General features: G+C 37.7%; 2 protein-coding genes across 3 annotated transcripts; both read left to right on the forward strand.

The window, feature by feature from the left end:
• Positions 1-1189: 1189 nt before the first annotated feature.
• LOC128229072 (uncharacterized) lies at positions 1190-13689 on the forward strand. Of its 2 annotated transcripts, XM_052940723.1 has the most exons (9): positions 1190-1419; positions 2515-2639; positions 3316-3345; positions 6810-6902; positions 7125-7278; positions 7613-7757; positions 8215-8350; positions 10762-10947; positions 11386-13689. In XM_052940723.1, the coding sequence occupies exons 2-9, from the start codon at positions 2589-2591 to the stop codon at positions 11854-11856; spliced, it is 1266 nt and encodes a 421-aa protein (XP_052796683.1). In that variant the 5' UTR covers positions 1190-1419; positions 2515-2588; the 3' UTR covers positions 11857-13689. The 2 variants fall into 2 exon arrangements, with proteins under 2 accessions (XP_052796683.1, XP_052796684.1); XM_052940724.1 differs by lacking the exon at positions 3316-3345 and having other exon boundaries at positions 1191-1419.
• Positions 13690-15260: 1571 nt separating this feature from the next.
• LOC128226989 (hillarin-like) lies at positions 15261-19910 on the forward strand. The gene is made up of 8 exons (XM_052937140.1): positions 15261-15591; positions 15840-15953; positions 16164-16405; positions 16558-17725; positions 18068-18236; positions 18695-18975; positions 19066-19251; positions 19476-19910. The coding sequence occupies exons 1-8, from the start codon at positions 15514-15516 to the stop codon at positions 19530-19532; spliced, it is 2295 nt and encodes a 764-aa protein (XP_052793100.1). The 5' UTR covers positions 15261-15513; the 3' UTR covers positions 19533-19910.
• Positions 19911-20104: the final 194 nt, after the last annotated feature.

The following is a 20104-nucleotide window of genomic DNA, read 5'->3' on the forward strand; positions in this document are numbered from 1 at the left end:
TTATCACAATAAACTAATTTTCAAACATCAAAATTCAATTTAAGTTTGTATTTTTGCTAATTGAAATAAGATACTTAAGCCTGTTTAGCATAAGAAGCTTCGAGAAATTGGGGCCTGTAGAGCGTTGCACAACCCGGGTTCGATTCCCGGGCGGACCAGGTCACTTCTGTTGTGATTGGTTATGAAATTGGCATGTTCCTTGCAGAGGTGAAGGCACCTAGTAATGGTTCTGCCCAGGATAGGTGTGCGGTGGTTGAACCGTCACTCTGGGACCCTTCAATGTGCTCACGCCGGGACCCGGAGTATAAACAACTAACACCACCAATGCGGCTTAACGTACAACCACTAATCACCAACCTTGGTATCTTAAATTAGGACGGACGTAGTTTGTTTACAGTAAGGCTAAGCATTCATAATTGAATAGTTAATTAATGCGATTAAGACGGCATATTCTTCCGAAGAAATGGTGGTCTCACAGATGGAAGAAAATAATGTTTATATGAAACACCTAAAGAAACCGTATACCATCACCAAGTCCGCTAGTAATGACGCAGCGGGTTTCACATATCGCAATTCTGTAAAGTAATATAATTAAGTTGAGTGTCATCTTATATTGTGTCTTTGTTTGCTTTTCGATCCACCTAATACTTAACTGGACGGTAAAATGAAATGAGAGTCGTTCAAGAGAGATAAAAGCAAAGCCCACTAAACACTCGAGACGGCAACGAAATTAAGTAGATATAGTGGTAGTTTCCCTTTTCTAACTGAAGATTTGATTTAAATATTGGCGTCTGAACAAAATGAATTTGTTATAACCGGCATTTCAATGCCTAAAAAATCGACTGAGCATGAATTGATAAACGGAATTATCTGAAAATAAATATGCGTGGAGTGGGTCCTCGGCCAGCGATGTGAGTTCCATCAGCCCGCAGCAAACAACCCCACTCTACCAAATACCGTTATTAATCGGAATCGATAAGTTTAATGAAGTTGTACTGGCTCCGAATGAATAACTTGGCTTGTTCAATTCCAGCCTTTTGAAACCTTTTCCTGCCTTTTTATCAAGACTTTACCGCCTGACAGATTCTGAAAGGGAAACTTTTGGTGAAATATATTTACGGTGAAGACGGTTCATTGCATTCATATAGCAAAATGAATTTTAAAACCGCGCGTTAACTATCAAGTTAACTGATTTTCATTTGACTTGATAAGCCATACCTTACAATTAGATTGAATGTCTTTGAGAACGTGAGTTTTACTTCAGGCATTATACATGGTTGCGAAGGGGGCAAGTTTACTTGTTTGTTGGTGATAGGGGATATGCAGAGTTTTCAACCAAGAGAAACTTTATCTGCCGTGAACAAATACTGGAATAATAGAGCCAACTATTTGATAATCGACGGAACTTGATAATTTTAGGTAAGTGTACTTTTGGCACATATTACAGTAAAAAAATTAAATGAGGTTGCGGTAATTAATTTTGAACTTTTGGACTTTCTATGGAATAGTCGGCCAAGTAAGTTGATGTGAACAGCATTTTTAGAAAAAGTTATGAAACATAAATTTCATGTTAGAAGTATATTGAAAGATGTATTAATAGCTTAGTTCACTAATAGCGAATCAAATATAAACACTTTGAAATATGTTTTACTGACAAAATTTAACAAATTAATAACTTTTTTCCCACTGATAATGGATTATATCACGGTCGCTTAACTACTATCCAAGTTCAAGTTCATTTATACTTGCAAATTAAGAAAAAACAACCTTCCCAATACACGTCGTTAACAATGGAAAAGTTATTTGTTTGTTTGCTTTTAGATTGACTTTTCTCCTCAATTTGTTCTTTTGTTTGAAGTCGTTTGTGTTCAGTGATTACATTTACCTGTATTGACATCGGTATGAATACAAATCAACAGAATTACAGGCCAGTGTCAAGTGTAGATAATACAATCCCTGACTGGATTCCATTATTTCCTATTATTTATTCAAGTAGTATGTGATGTTTGTAAAGTATTGTCTGATGTTTTGTATGCATGGGGTATTGATGGGAAAGTTTAATTCAAACGATTCATACCCGGCCAGACATCACAGATATTTTACATTACATCGACAGTTGGAATATCTATATATACGTAATCAGGTATCGCTGATTTGAATAATCTATTCAATCATGTTGCCAGTATCATAATTATAAATTCTATCTTAGTTATGTTCACAGGGAATCAACGTTCATACATCGCATTTATTAATCCTACCGGTCAACCACTCATGAATAGCATATTTACATTCACAATTCATTATAGAATGTACATAGGGACGCGTATTCAAAACTGAATAGGAATTTATGATGTCAATTAACGATATTCTTTGACTGTTATGCTAGTATTTGGTAAATTTCCAGGACTATACGATAACTGTTTAATTATAAACATATCTTAACAGCATTGACGCTACACTACTGCATGCATGTTCAGTTGATGTGGTTGTGTGACGACTAATTGTACATTTCAGACATCCCTGTGTACAATGATGTTAGTTGACCCAAGGTAGAGGTGGTTGCTACGTGACCTTTAGGGTGACAAGAGATGGGGTGTGGCAGTTCCACCGACGCCAGCTCCCCCCGGCCCAAGCCACAGGTACCACTTTTCCCTTCTACCCCCCCCCCCCACAGACACGTTATGAGTACCCCACTCTTACCCAATACTGCCCAAACCACGTATACACTGTCAGAGTTGTTTTTAATACAGGTTTAGATAAATGTACCTTAAGTATGCCCTGTCTTCTATTCAGTTAGCATAACATTACCAACATTTTACTTACCACAGACTTATGAATTAGAAATACGAAGAAAAGTAATAAAATATGAAATGAAAAAAATGATTATTTCCATACAAGCTTACGAAATGGACAGATGCTTTCCCGTTTACCCAAACTGCTTTGCCGTAAGTTTTGATCAGTCTTTAAATAAGATACAAATACGGTTGGTTTCAGTTTCCCGATTAACCCTATTTTTACCAGACGACCCCATGTTTTAATGCCATTGAAAAGGGAATTCTGACCTTATTCTTTTACTCTTTTAGGAACATTTTTAAGTAGTTTCTTGTTTCGGAAAGAATCCTAAATGTATTGTTTCAAAGAGCGTTATAGTTCACTGACCAAACGGCGCTGTTTTGAAGAAGGACAATGATATTCAAACACATGTTCACCATTAACAGTGAAATCGGAATAAAATTATGTTTTGTTTTTATAACTGAAATTGGACAGGGTCTTGTATCTGTACTGGGTGTTATACCTTCTTTTTGTCTTTTAAAGGACGGCAATAACAATGATACTGAAGGGCAGGTAAGAGAAATGATCGTATAGACATACAGTTAGTTAATACCCTTCTCACATAATGTATACATGTCCTCACTCTGTAGATAATTATGTAGCTTTCGATATTTGTATTCATGCATGTATTTGCATGTGATATCTTGGTCACGTTTTGTAGTTCTTGAACTGCTTACACATTAAAAGTACATTCATATAGCAATATTCTTTTTAATTCCTAGTTATTTTCCTTCGTAGTCTTATTGAATTGGTATTTTATGTCGTGTTCCTGGAAATGTTTTAAAGCATTCGTAAAAATGCCATTTGTAAAATGTTGGCATTGATGTGGGGAGAACATGCAATCTCATTATTGAAATTCGCTGTAATATTGTTATTATTGTCATTAAATAAAACAGTATGCCCATTATAACCATTATTTTAGAAAATGATAAGCTTTTTGTCACGCAAACAATAGTTTTAGTGAAATGAAAATGGCCTTCAGGTAGGTCTGCTTCAGTACATGTACAGTTCAGGTATTTATGTGCATACACATAGTGCATGTACAAAGGTATTTGTGTTTTATATTCTGTTTATTTCGTTCAAATTTGACCATCTTGGTAATTTATTTGTAAACAATTCATGTTGGTATGTAACGCGTCTACATTTGCGTTTCTAACATAACTATTTGTTAAGTGCATACCACGCAGGGGACAGAAACCTATTTTTGTTTATTTAAGCCTTTATGTACGTATATATATATTTTCTATATATATACGTATAAGAAAATAATTTGTTTCTGCCCCCTTTGGCATAACATATCTGAGCTATTGTTTTTCATTAGTGAAAACTTAATAAACTACACGTTTGAATTAAAAAATCAAGACGCATTTCTGTTTCTGTGTTTTAGTAATCCTTCCTCCTTCTTAGGAGGACCGCTGGTAGCGTAGATAAATCCTTTACCACACAATTAAATACATGTATTCAATTTCCTTCATTTAAAAGTTTTAATTGAAATAAATGTCTATTGTTTAAAGTTCACCCAATTTCTCAGAGTAATATACATATATAGGTATAAATATTGCTTGTAAGAAGGTAACCGCTGAGCAGCACTACCAATCTTACGTAGCCTTGCTCTATCTAGGGTGTGGAATAATCGTCCACATTCGCTTTCGAGCATGTGTATAACTTCAGGCTATTGGGGTTCAGTATACATGTATTTGGTGAACACAATCCAACAGTTGACTATTATCTGCAGTCTGTACTTCATCACATGTTTGCGAAGACAAAAAGTTCCAGTGCAGGGCTATACCTGGAAGAATTGCACCACGAACTACATGTGTATCTAATGACGGACTTGAGGACAAACTGACTTTCTGTTTCCGGTTCTTGACCACACAACTGGCATGTTGCATTAATATAAAACTGGTTAAAGTCCTGGCGGGGTTTTTGTAGCGTATATATCCCAAACTGCAGTAATGAACCGCTTTGTCCGGAGGCGATCATGTTCACGGGCAGAATGTTCTACAGGTAGTACATGCATAACAGTTCCTGGTATGAGTCAAACGAAGCGGAGCGTCTTGATATAAGTTCTCAGTGCTTAATACTTATGACTTTTCAACGCTCTATACATCTATTCCACAATCTTTCGTTACAAACAAATTGACTCCTCTTGTCGAAAAAAACTTTTGCGAGGGAAAACACTACTTACATGACAGTTAATGATAAAACGCTCTTTTTTACCAATGACCGCTCTGATAAATATGTCTATTGGACATGCACAGATGTCATTGAAGTTTTAAATTTTGTACTAAATAATTATTTTCTCAAACTCGGTAAATGTTTATATAAACAAACAATTGCATTCCAATGGTTGCCAATTATGCAGCTTTACTTGCAGACCTCTTTTTATACTGCTATGAAAGTGAATATATGTTGAAATTATCTAAGTCTGGAGATCTCGCTCTTGTTGATAAATTCAATAGCACTTTTAAATATATTGATGATATTCTAAGTTTGGATAATCCTGTGTTTTTAGAAAATATTCAATCGATATACCCTTCGCAATTGGAACTTAATAAATCTAATACATCCGATTTAAAAGCATCCTATTTAGATCTGCAATCCGAAGTAAAGGAAGATATGTTGAGTATCAATCTTTATAAACGTGATTATTTTAATTTTAAAATAATTAATTACCCTTCTTTAGATGGAGATGTTCCTAGTTCACCATCACATGGTGTTTTATTGCACAGTTTATAAGAGTTGCTAGAATATGCAGAATTGTCAGAAATTTCAGCTCTCGCAGTAAACTTATGACGGAAAAACCTCTAAAAGAGGGTTTCAGATATTATAAATTAAGAAAATCTTTCTCAACATTTGTTAATGGTCATTATAATCTTATATCAAAGTATAATGGTAGTCTTAAATCGCTGATTGCTAATATAGTATAGCTCATCCCGATTTTTATGGTGATGTTTTAAAAAAATATCGTAAAATTAAAATGTATCCAGCAGGAAGTTGGGCAGATAGACCCAATGAATTACTTGGACTTTGTTTAAGCCGTGGATATAAAGGCAATACTTTGAAGAGTACTTGCTTTCTAGTTTTTGAAGATGAATTCCTGAAACAAAATATAGGGTTCAATATAGCATCCCGATGGGATCAACTCTTCTTTTCACTGATTTTACATTCAATTGACGGGAATTAAGATTTGTTTTTCAATACTTTGGTCATTTTGATGGCCCATGTTGTGTAGTCATATCAAAGCTTTAATGTGTATCAGGCTTTTGATAGGTAAAATTCGTGTAATCATATACACAGCAGTATTCGCCGTAGTATCAGAATGTTGCAAAAAGTTTTAATGATTTTTCTTTGAAATGTCTCTAGTTCCAGTATATGGGTGTTTGTAGGTAATAACATTTCAACCTCTAAGCCTCTTCATTCTGTTTTACACATAGGCAAATGTCATGGCATAGGCACTAGCTGCACATCTAATGGTGGTACCAATTGATGAACCGATATTTAACTAAGCTTCTTGTAGGCTATTGAACAGTAGAATTACGTGGATCATGTACGAATCCGTACTAAGGATGCCTCACTACCTCACGAACAATTTAACAAATGTTCAATGTAGATGTTGTAAATATCTGGAGATTTTCCTGTGTTTATTTCACTGATAGCCTTATCGAGTTCCTAAGATGTTACAGGCTTTAAATCCACATTTGTTACAAGTGCTTCAGATCTATATGTTTGATTTCAGAACTTTATTACCTGGTATACACAATTTTTTTTCCTGTTGCCATAATGATTGCTCAATTGTACAATACAATTAGAAATTGACTATTCCAAGTAAAGTAATGATAATAGAAAAGAGGCTAAAGTTGTATTTGATAAACATGATTCTACAAATACTTCGTATAAAGGTGGACGGAGTAGAAATTGTTGTAGTTGGTTATAATTGATCAAATAAAACTATGAAGAAATTATTGTCATTATAGAGAGGGGCCGGCGGTGCGAAGGGAGCGAAGGGTCGGGGCAAACAGACACAAAGAAAAACGAGCAAGGTGCCCGTGAACGAGAAGGGATACAAGGTGAGTCAAAATAACTTCGTTATCCAGTTACTAACTATATTGTGAGTAAATTGTGGATTGGTCAGATTTATGAACATATTGTTATAGTTGGAGCATTCAGATGTATGTTTATAGTTTTGATGACGGAATATTATGTTACGAAGAATTGATTTGTTGTGCCCCGAAATACTTCAAAATTGACCCATGCATTTGTCTATACATGTGTCGTTGTTCCCCCAACAGAAGCGGATCAGGGAGAACCTACGGGATGCGACTGCGGGCAACGACATCGAACAGTTGGAGAAAACCATGGAGGTGTTCGTCAACAATCATCTGGAGGATGGCGGGGATTACTCCGAAGCCGAGACGCGCATGGAGTTTCTCCTTATTAGGAAAGGTTAGCACAAAGTTTATATATACGGGAAAACAGCCATAATATACAGAAATGTTGGGGCTAGTCAAAGGCACATTCCTTCTGACTACGAATAAGGAGTATGTATAGGATATTATGGACCACTGCGAGCAGCTTGTTGATTGACGACTAAGGAAGCTTCCAACAAACCGAAGGATTGGTAGATGTCACATACATGTTATGGAATTAAATTACAATTCAGCTCAAATAAGTCTGTTTGTTTGTTAAGGACAGCCTTTATGCAAATTTGCTATACGGATTTGGACTATGCTGGCTAACGTACGAGGTGTTCAAATTTGCTCTTGTCCCTGTTTTGTAGATATCCGGGATGCGTGCCTGAGGCGGCATCCGGTGGTTCTGGAGAAGGCGATCAAGCGAGTGGAGGCGTCCCCGTACAAACGGCAGCTCAAACCGTACCTCGACCGTGCCTACTACTTGAAACAGCACCAGAATGAACAAGACACGTGAGTTGGATTTTCTGACTTACTAAATATGAGAGAATTGGATGCACTTATATACCATAGTGCAGACTTTTGTCGCTTACAAATTGAATCAAAGTAAAGATTTCTTTAAAGTACACCGATCTAAAATAGTTTTCCCGGAGAAATAACTATTTTTTTTTAACCTGTACTTTGCCACAAAGTCAGCGTTAATGGAACTTCATCTCTATAATCTGAAGAAAAAAACATAGCCCATTAGCGGCGCCAACTTTGCCGCTGTCGATAAATGCTTCGTTAAACATACCTTACTTATTTTACGCAAGGCAAGAAAATCTACCAATTTAATGCGTAAAAACTCTGTCTGTAATAAACTAATTTGACAGAAGAGCTTAAGTAAAGTGTTTCTGTGAAATCAAGGCTATGGAAGATACTAGTAAACGTCGTGGAATGTAAATTTCAAAAGGACATGGTCTACTTGTAGGTTTCGACACGACATCAGTGACCTTGACCAGACGACTGTGTCCGAGATCCGAAGCTACCACCATCCGCCCCCAGGCGTCCACGAGACCATGATCTCAGTCTACATGATCCTAGGATACCCTGAGGACCATCTCGTTGTAAGCCACCTAAACCATATGTATTTCTTTCAAAAGTGCATGTAGCTATATTCGGATGACCTCTATCTGTACTGTTTTTAATTTTGGGAAACATGGAAAGGCTATGCATGTATTAATGTATTTCTTATTAACGTATCTGTATCAGTCACCTTAATGCAGAGAAATAATTATTATGGATGAGTCGTGTTCTTGTCATTAATCTTCTAAATGCCAGGCTTATGACTTATGCAAATGTAATCTAATGCTGGTGCATTGTACGGCGCTTATTTATAGATGAATCCTTATATTGACGTAAAATATTCTGTATCCATTTGCATTATGATTTTTTTAATGCATGCACGTGCATATTATGACAGATGGCTTTAAAGCTTTCAATTCGTTATTTCCTTTATTATTGCAAACAACAGAAGGTACGTTGAAAGATTAGGCCAGTACGTAGTCAATGCTTACAAGTAGCTATACTTGCTGCGTTGTAATGTTGTTTTTGCTAGACCATGTATTTGTTTTCATATGTTATGTTTTTCCACCACAAGAGCAATTGTGTAATTGGTGTGAGGACTTATTCTTTTATGCAATATTTACTCGTTTATATATCAGTGTGTTTATATCACGTGATAAATTACGTCATGAATGCCAACATTTTGCGTCAAAGAATGTAACTTTAAACAAAGATAACTTTTCTTTTCCTTCACCATTTAAAATGAAACAAAGGACAGTCTATGCTGCTTTAAGACCCCCGCCTTTGTTTAATTACCGGAGTTTGATTAGGGGATTAGTTTCTTTAAACACCTCGACAACCCTGTTTCAAAAAATATTTTTTGACAGTGCTCCATCAGGCGGCGCTGTTGTGAAAAGGTTTCCGAAATATTTTTTGACAGTGTTCCATCAGGCGACGGTGTTGTAAAAAGGTTTGTGTAAGTGTTTTAAGAAAGTAAACTCTCAATCAAACTCCGAAAGACTAAGGCGGTGCTCTATAAGCGGCGTGGACTGCGCTTTGTTTCATTTAAAATTGTGAAAAAATAGTCAAGTTATCCTTGTTAAAAGTCTTCGTTTATTGCAAAATACTGCCTTCCGACGTAGCGTTTATGACGTAATTTATCACGTGGTATACACACACACGGGATAATTAGCTTATACTGCCTTCCATCTGCCAATTAGTCTCTCTAATAGCTATGAGATTGCTTTCCATCACCAACTTCTAAATAAGGCACACATGATCCAGTCTGCTCACACGGTATTATTACACTGTCTCCTGACAGAAGCCTCGGGCTGCAACCTCTCCCAGTCACCCTATTATCACAGACACATTCTGCTTCTAAAAGGCCAGACACTCTCACGACGTGCCGCTGACAAAATAGTGATTAAAGCAAGCAGACAATGTCCACTGTCTTGAAAGGAATACTTATTTGTAGATAATTTTAGAAGTGTACATCGTTTTATAGCGAGTCTATTCAATGCATATAAAACAGATGAATAATTATGGCTTATATTCCCATACCCTTGTAACGCCGCATAACAGCATCGCCGCATAAACGAAATCGACCACGTTTATGCGGTGATTTTCAACGCTTAAACAGGATTTTCTTATGTGGCAAAAAGGCACACTTTTGCCGCATAAAAACAATTAAAACACATACTGGTACAATAGTGGTTGATAGAGTTTCATCAAGATCGGACTTAGTTTGTTGTGTCCACTCAACCAACTGGGCTGCCAACTTCACGAACATTTTGAAATGACGTTTGGCCCGACTGATAAAAATATTTTTTAAACTTTACTTGTTCCAATGTCCATTGCAGTAAGTCATTAGTTATGCACATGTGATTTGTAACAACTGCACCCACCCTGTGAAATCGGGGCCTTTGAACCAATCCCTGGTTAAGGCCCCGCTATCCCCCACACTCACGCCGGGGTGGGGTGGGGACAGGGAACCTCTTTATGTGGCGAAAAGGCACAGTTGCGCCCCATATAAGCAATTTCTGCTTTATGCGTTGAGCGTCGCCGCATAAACGTGGTCGCCCTAATTATGCGTTGAAAATCACCGTATAAAAGAAAAAAACATGTTTATGCGGTGATGCTGTTATGCGGCGTTACATACCCTGTGCTTCTATTAGTTTTGCTTCTTTATTTATATATTATAAAATCGACCATGCTTTCATCATCCTTAAATTCTTAAAAGAAATCAGAGGTAATATAATGGTTTAAAGGTTTTATCTGTTCTTAGAGATTATTGCATGCTTAAATATTTTATTTTACGTTGCTATGTTTGTGGAAAAAATGCCTTGAAATTGATAGACATGTACTAGTACATAAATAGTATTAACATTCTCATGTCAATCATTTTGTATGTATTAATTTATCGTTATTTAGAATTACGATATGCACATAATGATGGATATTTATTGTGGTGCAGGATTGGACGGAGATTACAGCCCTGATGGGTCGGTACGGGAAGGACAGTTTGCTCCGGGAGGTGAGCCAGGCGGACACCCGGAATATCGACAACGCGACGAGCCTCCGCGCCCGTAACTACCTCGGCCAGTACAGTCTCGAGGAGGTCCGCTCCGTCAGCAACGGCGCCGCCGCTTTCTACGTATGGGTACGTCGATACACGATTGACCTAACTGGTTCCAGTGCTTAATTATGTAACAAAACAATGGTCAATCAGATTTCTAAGAATGTTCAAACAGGCACCCAAGTCTTCGACAATTCTAGTACATTACTCAAACAATACATTCTAGAAAATAAATAACTAAAATCAATTACTACTGAATGAGTATGTGTTTTGTTTAACGAAACGGTGATCACCTCCGCTGAATAGCAAACTTGTTGTGGTAGAAACAGATGTTCACATAACTCAAGGTCTCATGTTTATTTGTTTGAGTTTTTAATGTAACCAGACTCCTGTAACATCTGAGAACTAGACTTAACAATCATTACCTTAAATGAATTTCCTCGTATTAAAACGGTCCTTACTATTATTACCCACATTTTGTTGTTGTTAAGGTTACGTAGCAAACCATGTTTTCTATTTCAGTCGTCCCAGGTGGTGGGGAAGTATGATGGGAAGGGGAAAGGCGGAGACACGGGCACCAAGACGCTAACCAACTCGAGGGTGAAGAGCCAGAGCAGCGCCTCCAAGTCTGGAAACCAGCCCAAGACCCCCACAAGCACCACCCGACCAGACCCGGGGAAGGATAAGAAAAACGAAAAACAACAGCAAAATACGAAACAACAACAGCAACAAAATGCGAAACAAGAACAACAAAACGCCAAACAGCAAGCAAACGCCAAACAACAGCAAAATACAAAACAACAACAAAGTGGTAAACAAAATCAGCAGCAACAACAACAGCAACAGCAGAATAAAAAAGCTGATCCGCTAAAAGGCAATAAGCAAGTGTCGAACTCTCAAAACGCCAAACAAGTGACAGCAGATCAGAACAACACCAAGAAAAAGGATACATTATACAGAGGTCCCACATACAATAATAAGGCAAAGGCGTAACTTTTCCTTGCTCGGGTATAACTGTGATTTAGTGGCATTTGTTCCAGTTTCATAATTCTCTATGACAAACGTCAAACACGATGGCGAAAGGTTGTTACTATTTCAACCGTTTGTGTTGACATGATTGGTTCACATTTGTAAACAGTTTAGATCATATCTAATTCTCAAGTCGCTACCAGGACAACTGCACAAAAAGTGATACTCCGATTCAACCATTTTGCCATTATTATTTTAGATGCTCTCGTCTCTCTTACAATGGTGTTGTATATTATATTGTATTTTATCTCTAACGAATGTGCATTCAATCTAAACCTTGACAAAACAGTTTAATGATATTCTTTATCAATGGTTTCAATATATTTTTCAAATTCAATTACTTTTAAAACTTTTGGTAATATTCTCATTTACTCGATGAATTAACAAAATGAAACCACGTCTTGACACAATTATTACGATGTCTTTGTATTAGTATTCCTTGTTATAATTTTATCTCATATTGCTTAAACATTGTCCATAAAGTAAACAATTAACGTTTTTTTTTCAGCTTAGTTTTAAATTTATGTTTAACAATGAGCTGTATGAGATTACCTCCCTTGAAGAATTCATATACATGTAAATATAATTAATATTCGTATTTTCAGTCTAATAATCGATTAAAATAGTATGTACGATAAACGAAATGAAAGTTTACATACAGTTAAAATGTTTTAAAGTTTGTAATTAAAAAAAATAACCCAACACCCTCAGAGGGACTGTATATCAGCGATCCCAGCTAAAAGGACTGCACCCGCATAACTATTCATTCACATGTAGTTCGTGCTAGTGAGTCTTAAACTGAACACTTCACAATCGAATGTAATGAAACATGGCACATATATAGGAAACATTGAAATTCCAGACCAGTGCTATTTTATGCAGTCTCATTGAAATCATACCGTGACGTTTACTTCACTTCATTCAGGGAATGAATTGCGTGATTGATGTCATTGTCGGGGTATGAACGCAGTTGGGCTGGTTTAAGTTTGGTGTCCGAAGCGTTACATAGCGTAATGTTGTGAAACGTGTATTGCAGCTCTGATTTTAATGAGATTGTATTTTATGTGCATGTATGACATTTATTCATTTAGATCGACTGCCTTAGTTTTCTGAAGCATAACACATTTCGGAAAGTTGTAACAGCGTTTCACATCTATTGGTAATTTTCGAGAAAGTATAAAGGTAGTACGGCTTATGATAAATACACTCATTTTTCCTCGAATCATGCTTTACACACTGTAAGCAATCAGTTTTGGCCAAGAAAATAAGCGTTCATCCAAAGTACTGCGACATAATTTGTAAAAAACAGAACGAAAGCAAACTTGTTTGAGATGGCCATTCAAAGGCTGCATGTTTAATTGTACTTTATATTATTACACATCTTGTAGATGTGGGCAACTTTACAGCCAATTGTATTAAACTGAAAAAGTTATCTACACGTTATCTTTGTGCTAGATGTTCATAAAGCAATTTGATTGGTGGACAGTAATTGTTGGATAGATATTGACCAGCCAAACATATTTAGGCCATCTCTAACCAAACCAAGGATTTAACCAGTGATATGCAATTGGCTGCTATATGTGATGTTTTGTTAAGACACATTTCGTTCATTCTGGTATATTATGTTTAGAAATGCACGAACTTTGTATCACAAAGACAAAGTGTTATTGGGTATATTTTATTATGGGATTGATACTTGGATGTGATAACTGAAAACTGTGATAGTATGTATTTATTTAGATTAAGTATACTTGTTCCACATAGTGCAAACCATTTCAAATAAAATAATTATTTGTACTCCATGTTGACTTTTTTTCTCCAAAGTTGTCTCTGTCTGACCACGCAACAATACCTAGTTAGTGTTAGTTGACAGAAAGTAAAAATCTAGTTGATTAAGAATCGGCGGAGTGAATGAGCCCTGCTTAATCATTAAAATTTTACTTCAGATTATCTAGCTGACTTAGAATACAACCTCGTTGGTAGACACATAGTGAGACCTTTAAATCCCCGCGAAAGTTAAATTTTTAATCTTTGTAATTGCCAATCTGCAATTTCATCGGCTGAAAATATAGGTTGTATAAACATTGTAGAAAGTAACAATATATAAAACATTAACTGAACTTGATATGTATACTCAGCAACACTAAAAGCTTGGTTTCCTACTTTGGAGTAGGTACCATCTAAATACTTATTGATGTTTACCATGATGAAATTAGTGATTTACAGAAATGTAGAGGCACGAGACTGTGTGGTTAACGTTGCTCTCACTTCAGATCAAAGGGGGCTTATTTGAAACTATGGAACTTCATGACCTCATCGCAATCAGTAACGATGTGGCGCAATCAACAATTAAAGTACTTCTTTTTCTGACAAAAGCATCTATAGCTTCCGGGGCGCCGATCCCTATCCCTTAAATCATCCAGGTTTTCCTTGAGGTCATTTTCGGAAAAAATACGCTCAAAAAGCACCATTTCGCTCCATATACCATGCCAACATTGTAAACCATTACAATTTCGGTGCTGATATAGGGGCGAATGTTAAAAGGTTGTGCCCAAAGTTATGCTGCCTTTAATGCCAATTCCTGGACCGCCCCTGCACAGTCACAATACACATGTTACAAGTACTTTTTACATACAGCCTAGTGGGTACGCCCCAAAATGATTCACTTCTTAAAACACATTCCTTAAAGTAAACAGACAAAAACTAAAGCACAACAATTTTGGGAATGGTTTTGAATTGCGAAATGTGTATCAAGTGTCAAAATTAACTTCAGAAATAAAAGTAAGACACCAGTGTGCATACAATGAAACTTGTAAGCACTCTATTGCTTATATGATGTATATCAGAAATCACCTGAATCAGGAATGTCTGGTCTCACCTTATATCGTCCCTGATCTCTGCACACAATGTTTAAGACTTGGTATCTCGAAATTACGAGATAGTATCTCACAACAGGACCTAAGAATCTCCTAATTACGAGGTCTCCTAATAAAGACTAAGTATCTCATTATCAAGGACTTATATTTTTCCTACTTAGGACTGATCTTCTCATAATGAGACAATAGACTGGCACTAGGACGCTTACCTGTATGGTATGTTATGCGTAAATCTAATTTTAACTTATACTGGTTGTTTGCTGAGTATATTAGAATATATCCCTTTACTGTACAAGTATATATCTAAAGTAGATAATTAATATCTGTTATTATTACGAAATGCATTGATATAATCCCAAAATAAATTGAAAAATGCAATGAACTTAAGAGTATACTTGCTTAAGTTACATAATGCCGTGAAAGACAATTGAAGTTAATTGTCCGTTTCTTTACATGATTTGATCTTGTTAGAAACCAAAAAAGCAACCATTCTTTGATCTTATTAAGAAATAAACTCGACTTTCTTTTCGTTCAAGCGATTTAAGAACTAATGACCACTCACAGGAAAATAAATAACGTGATTCAAGAGATTATTATTCGTAAAACGTTATCATACGAACGGCTTAGCTGATTTTTTTAGAATAATTCATACTAAGTTTAATGCACAAATAAGCAAATATCAAGAAAGCGTAATAAACGTGCACGATTATCCGCGTGACTGAGGAGACGCAGCCAGAGGGCAGTTATGGGTAGCGGCAATAGCAGGGCGGCCCGGCCCCGCTCATCCGTCCGCTTCATGCCACGGGAGCCACTTCAGGAAAGGGTGAGTTATATCTTAAACAGTATATTTTAAAACATGTTTTTTCATGATATGGCAATTAGAGAGCTGAATGTAATGTAGTCGCATTCTTGACAGTATATATGTCTTCGCCCAACTAACCATAATGTGTTCATATACCTGTATTACAAGAGTTATTTGAAGCGGTATGGTTTACATTGTTCATAACATCATGGTTATCGTTTTTCTTTCCATAGAGCATTATTCATTGTGGGACTCTTAATATATTTTAGTTTACTATCCCGGAAGTGGAAGAGGGGTACCCGCCGATAAAACACGCCACCACGCCGAAAAAGGACATCTACGACCCTAAAACAAACAGAGACATCTACTTCCACGCCAGAAATGTCAGAACTATTATTTTAATCTTTACTTTCAAACAGTATCATAGTTAAGCATTTATGCCTAACAGAGTGCATGAAATACATTTCTAAAATCAGAATCATTAAAATATTGCACTGTTTAAAGCTAATGTGAAAATTATATGTATAATCCAAAATGAACAAATTAAAAGTGTTTATTTTCAACCGAAAACCCTTAACCATACTTCTCTCCAGGCACCGAGGAGCGTTGAAGATTCCTGGGAGTCACTTGTGGGCTACCTGACGTCCATTTACCGGACGGACATGATGAAGGTGCGCTCGATCTTTTCGTGGCTCGGCGTGCAAGAGATGGAAACGGACTCCTATCTCTTCGTGTCCAACCCTTCCAGCGTGGAGGACAGCACGCCCCGGGGATATAAAAAGGTCATCGCCAACCGGGAGGGCTCTTACGCAACGATGTTCGCACTCATTTGCAGGTTATTTCTTTTCTCTGGTTATTATGGCATTTTCCGTTACCATACATTGCACAAACTTAAGTATTGTATTCACTCCTATAAGCGTGTTTTAAATGCAGTTTCAATTTTTTTTTAAATGATAAAGATACACAACTATTTTGTGTCTATTTTAGAAAAGCTGGTATCAAATGTGCAGTAATTAATGGAATTTCCAAAGGTTTCGGTTACGGTGTTGGTGAAACAGACGTGACGCAACTACGGGACCGCTGGAACGCCGTTTACGTGGACGGCTGGCGGTTTATCCATCCGCTATGGGCCTTCAAGAACATCATCAGCTACAAGCGGGGTCGCTGGGTACCCGGTGCGCAGGCGGACCGGAACAAAGTGGTTCTTGAGGATATCACTGACGAGGACAGTGCGCAGACGGTGGATCATGATTTTAACGAGTATTACTTCTTTGTGGAACCGGAGGAGCTAATCAGTGTCTGTCTGCCGGACGATGCTAGATGGCAGATGGTCACACCAAATATTAACACTGAAACATGGATTCATTTGCCACTGCTGATGAAGAGATTCCACATGGAAGGTTTCAAAATATCTGGGGAATTTAAATCCAGCCTGAAAACAAAAGACGGCGTTTGTGGACTGGTTGTTAGATCACCGAAGTCTGACGACATTGAATACCAACTTGCCCATGATTTCTTCTTTAACTATACGGGAGACAGACCGATATTTGAAGAAGCAATATTCCTCCGAAATTTTCTCCTGATGGCAAGAGATGCTAAGGAAAAGAAATGGATATTCGAGGCTCGGATGCCTATCGCCGGGACCTACCGAATCACGGTGTACGGCGGTCCCTCTACCCAGACGACCCTCCCCTGGATCTGCGATGTCGCCATTGTGTGTGATGAACCGATGAATAAACTCAAGCCCTACCCAGACACGCCGCCTTTAGGGTTTGGTCCGGTGTCCATGACAGAAATGTACGGCCTGTCTAATCCTTCACACCCAAATGGGATGCTGTTTATCAAACCACGTCAGACGTATCACATCACCTTTAAACTCAACAAAACTATCAAAACAAAGGCGAAGATGATCGGAAAACACGTGGATAAGGATGAGATGGAGAAATGGGTGAAGTGTACGATCAACAACCAGTCGTCCCACAGCATTGTGGACATCATGGTGCACCTCCAGCGGGAGGGTGAGTACTCCCTGCGGGTGTACGGGAAGGCCCGGGAGATATCCGGTCGCAAAAAATGGGAGAACATCGTCAACTACTACCTCAGCACCGACCCACCTAGGGAAAACGGACTCATCGTCAAAGACAAGGCATATAAGGTACTCGATTGACGAGAATGTTACACTGGATGGGAAATGGTAAACCTTATATAAGTTCACTGTTCGTTTAGTACCAAAAATAGTTAGTATATGGTTGTGTTTCCAAAATAGACAAATAGGCAATGATTCCGTTTTTACTAACCGCCATTTACCAATGTTGTTCTTCCTATAATGTCCCCTTTGTACTTTTACGCTTGTTACAATGATCTAACGTTCCTCTTTCATTATCAGTTGAAACTAGTTTCCCATGAGTGCTAAGCAAATTTAACCAAAACATGACACGTCGGCTTATTCACAACAAATCCATTTACCACAAATCTTACCAAGTGTTCATACCCACAGACGGCGACTGAAATCAACGCCCGTAAGGCCCTAGAGGAGGCCCGAAAAGGAAAAGACCTGTACGAGCTCAAGACGGCCATCTCCCAGTTCGAGCAGAAGGGCTTCAAGGAGGAGGCAGGCGACTTTGGCAAGGCCTCCCTAAAAATGGAGTACCTCGAACTAGCCAAGGGTAGGGATAAAACGCATTATTTTTAAAAGCTGATTCCCAGAAATAGCATCACGACGTACACAGCATGGTGATTAGAAGCGAATGTCATGATAGGATTTTTAAGGGATTGGGGTAAAATGCATCTTCAAGTACCCACTGAAGAGTTCATGTTATTAGTAACAAATAATAATAACAAATCTATAATCACCAGGTGATCTGCCAGTTTGTCTTTTCGAAATTTTTTGTTAGAAATATAAAAAGAAATATATATGCTTAAAGTTTGAGCAATGAAAATTCTCTTCTCAAACGTGTTGTAGACCTGATACAATTTCTTGACGCTTTGAAATGGTCAGTGTGCCAATTTTGCAATGAGCTTGTTATGAAATCACAAGCTCTTCCTAACATCTCTATTACAATAGCAAATTTTTTATTGCCCTCATAAAACAAAAGACTCAAACAACACAATATTGATTACACAGGATTAAAAGACGCCATCAATCGTCGTAATTATGAGCTGCTCGTAAAATCCATCGAGAAGGCGGAGAGCTCCTGCCACTCCGAACGTCTGACGAATCTGATTGCAAACGCTCAAGAGGTGCTCCAGGGGCTGGCGCCGTGGAACAAGTTCCTGCACGACGTGCTGGAGATGCGACAGTCCACCATCTCTGAGTTGACCAGCTACCTGACTCCGTCATCCGCTGTCCACGACGTCCTCACCGCCACACTCGTCATGCTGGGGAATAACAGCGAGGACCTTAAGGTGAACATTTATTTTAAAGGTTGGTCATTAGCTGGTAACTTAGCTCAGGATAACATCATTTAAAACATGTTATCATATCTAACCCCACAGAAATGGGACAATGTGAAGATTCGGTTTAAGCGGACCGGAAGTGAAAGCATCCTTCGCCGTGTCCGCGAATTTGACCCGACAACTCTGACAGAGGAGATAAAGGCGGAAGTAAGCGGCCTTTTGGCACCCTATACGGAAGAAACTGTCTTAACATCCAGTGCTGGTGCTGCCACGTTCTACAAATGGGTACGGATGCTTAAGTCCTTGTGTTGATATGCGCGCCTTTACCAGTAACCACTCATGGTTAGGCGGTACAATCTTAACAAAATATTGTTATAGTACCATTGGTCAGTGTTTAGTGGTTATAATGTGTACGTGACAAAGTATTGAGCTATTTACAAACATATGGGTTTGTAAAATAGAGCATCTTTCTGAACAAAAAAAAAGTTTGTACGAATCTTACATTGCAGATGGCAAGTATACTTGGCATTACCAGTATGGTTGAGCAGGAAGTGGCCACAGACTAGCTATACCGGTAAATGAATCAGAGTGCACCAGGCGGAAACAGCCACCGGGGTCTTCTATAACATCAATCTGTTATGTGTCGGTGCCTACCGAATATTCCTAACCTAAGTTGGAAGTGAACTGAATAATAAAACTGACATTGTTAATTTTCATATGTCCAATTGTGATACTGCAAAATATAAACAATACATATATATGACAACGAGTGTATTGTCAATGAAAAGGAACCAGCGCTTCTTGGAAATAGCACAATGATTATGTGTTGGTTTTCATACTGTATATGTTGTACATACGTCAGTCTCGTCATCTTTAAAACTGTTTACCATTGATTAGTAATGGTGTCTTATCTGTGTAAATCTGGAATAAATGTGACTACCCTCGTTTTGTTTGTTTGTACATGTAAATGGTAAAACAATATATGGTATTTTCTGTGATGATGATGATGATGATGATGATGATGATGATGATGATGATGATGATGATGATGATGATGATAAGAGCGACGACGAAGACGACAACGACAAAGACGACGACGTGATGGAATTACGCCTGCTCTTTTCACTTTTGTATTAAA

The sequence above is a fragment of the Mya arenaria genome, chromosome 3, assembly GCF_026914265.1.
Source record: "Mya arenaria isolate MELC-2E11 chromosome 3, ASM2691426v1".
Lineage (NCBI taxonomy): Eukaryota > Metazoa > Mollusca > Bivalvia > Myida > Myidae > Mya > Mya arenaria.

What these genes read in the sequence shown, in the direction of transcription:
- LOC128226989 (XM_052937140.1), top strand. Translation starts at nt 15,514, where the DNA reads ATGGGTAGCGGCAATAGCAGGGCGGCCCGGCCCCGCTCATCCGTCCGC. An exon ending in TCAAAGACAAGGCATATAAG is followed by an intron (nt 17,726 to 18,067) that starts GTACTCGATTGA and finishes TCATACCCACAG; the next exon opens with ACGGCGACTGAAATCAACGC. An exon ending in CTGCCACGTTCTACAAATGG is followed by an intron (nt 19,252 to 19,475) that starts GTACGGATGCTT and finishes CTTACATTGCAG; the next exon opens with ATGGCAAGTATACTTGGCAT.
- LOC128229072 (XM_052940723.1), top strand. Translation starts at nt 2,589, where the DNA reads ATGGGGTGTGGCAGTTCCACCGACGCCAGCTCCCCCCGGCCCAAGCCA. An exon ending in TGAACGAGAAGGGATACAAG is followed by an intron (nt 6,903 to 7,124) that starts GTGAGTCAAAAT and finishes TTCCCCCAACAG; the next exon opens with AAGCGGATCAGGGAGAACCT. An exon ending in CCGCCGCTTTCTACGTATGG is followed by an intron (nt 10,948 to 11,385) that starts GTACGTCGATAC and finishes TTTCTATTTCAG; the next exon opens with TCGTCCCAGGTGGTGGGGAA.